Source organism: Microtus ochrogaster, chromosome 5 (genome assembly GCF_000317375.1).
Source record: "Microtus ochrogaster isolate Prairie Vole_2 chromosome 5, MicOch1.0, whole genome shotgun sequence".
Taxonomy (NCBI): Eukaryota; Metazoa; Chordata; class Mammalia; order Rodentia; family Cricetidae; genus Microtus; species Microtus ochrogaster.
The window spans coordinates 81,296,469-81,297,472 of NC_022012.1; the positions used below are offsets into that span (position 1 = coordinate 81,296,469).

Here is a 1,004-nt window from a genome sequence, read left to right on the forward strand (position 1 = left end):
AAAAAAAAAAAAAAGAAAACAAAACCCTTTCCTAAGGGCCTTTAGATCATTACAAACACAAAAGGGTTGGTCTGTCCCCAGTGGAGCTCTGTGCCTATGGCACTCTCAGGATCCCTTATTCTCTGTAGCTCCCTGTTGATTTTTTTCGTTAGTATGGTTGTGGATATAGAGCTGGCCTACAGTGGGGATGTGGTACACTGAAAGCTCTTGGCAGTTCGTGGTCTAGCTTCTGGACCTTCTCAGTGTTTGTTAGGAAGCATTCTGAATGCAGGGAAAGGACAGATGTTGACTCTCCTACCTAACCCTTCTTCTTTTATCCAGGTAGTAGCAAAGGAAGCCTGGGAGAACCACAGGCTCAGGAATGACTCTGTGATTGTGGACACTTTCCACGGCCTTTTCAAATCCACTTTGGTGTGCCCAGAGTGTGCTAAAGTTTCTGTGACTTTTGATCCATTTTGCTATCTAACTCTCCCACTGCCTTTGAAGAAGGACCGAGTTATGGAGGTCTTCCTGGTTCCTGCTGACCCTCAGTGCAGACCTATCCAGGTAACAGAATCCTTACCTTCGTAGCACCACTTGCTGAGTAGAGTCTCGTCCCTGATGGGACTGCTTTCTACCTGCTGCATGGGAAACTCCACCAACTGTCCCTGGGTCCCCTTGGGATTTAGTCTTTGTCCCTTTGACCCTTGTCCTCTAACAGCCCTTTGTGTAAGCCTGTTCAGTCTGTCACTTTCTCATCATGTTCATTCATGTAACCTGTTTCACCTGCTAAATAATCCTTGAATGTTGGGGAGCATGCAATAAATTTCCTTAAGTCTGTCTTTAAATGAGCTAGGAGAGCAAGCCCGATTGGAGAGATGACCCCTGGTCGTCATGTCCAGTGGAACTGATGGCTCATAGTGTGATTTATCACCTAGTCATCTGGACTTTTTTTCCTTTCTTTTTTTTTTTAATTTTTTTTAATTTTTTTTATTTTATTTTATTTTATTTTTTTATTTTTTTAT

The 1,004-nt window shown here is 43.0% G+C and overlaps 1 protein-coding gene across 2 annotated transcripts in view; it reads left to right on the plus strand.

Moving 5' to 3' along the window:
• The window catches only part of Usp4 (ubiquitin specific peptidase 4), a 41,497-nt gene that overhangs the window by 24,055 nt on the left and 16,438 nt on the right, over positions 1–1,004 (plus strand). For both annotated transcript variants that reach the window (XM_005347901.2, XM_026779219.1), the window contains one exon: positions 322–546. In XM_005347901.2, the coding sequence (XP_005347958.1) occupies positions 322–546 (225 nt within the window). The remainder of the gene's footprint in view (positions 1–321; positions 547–1,004) is intronic.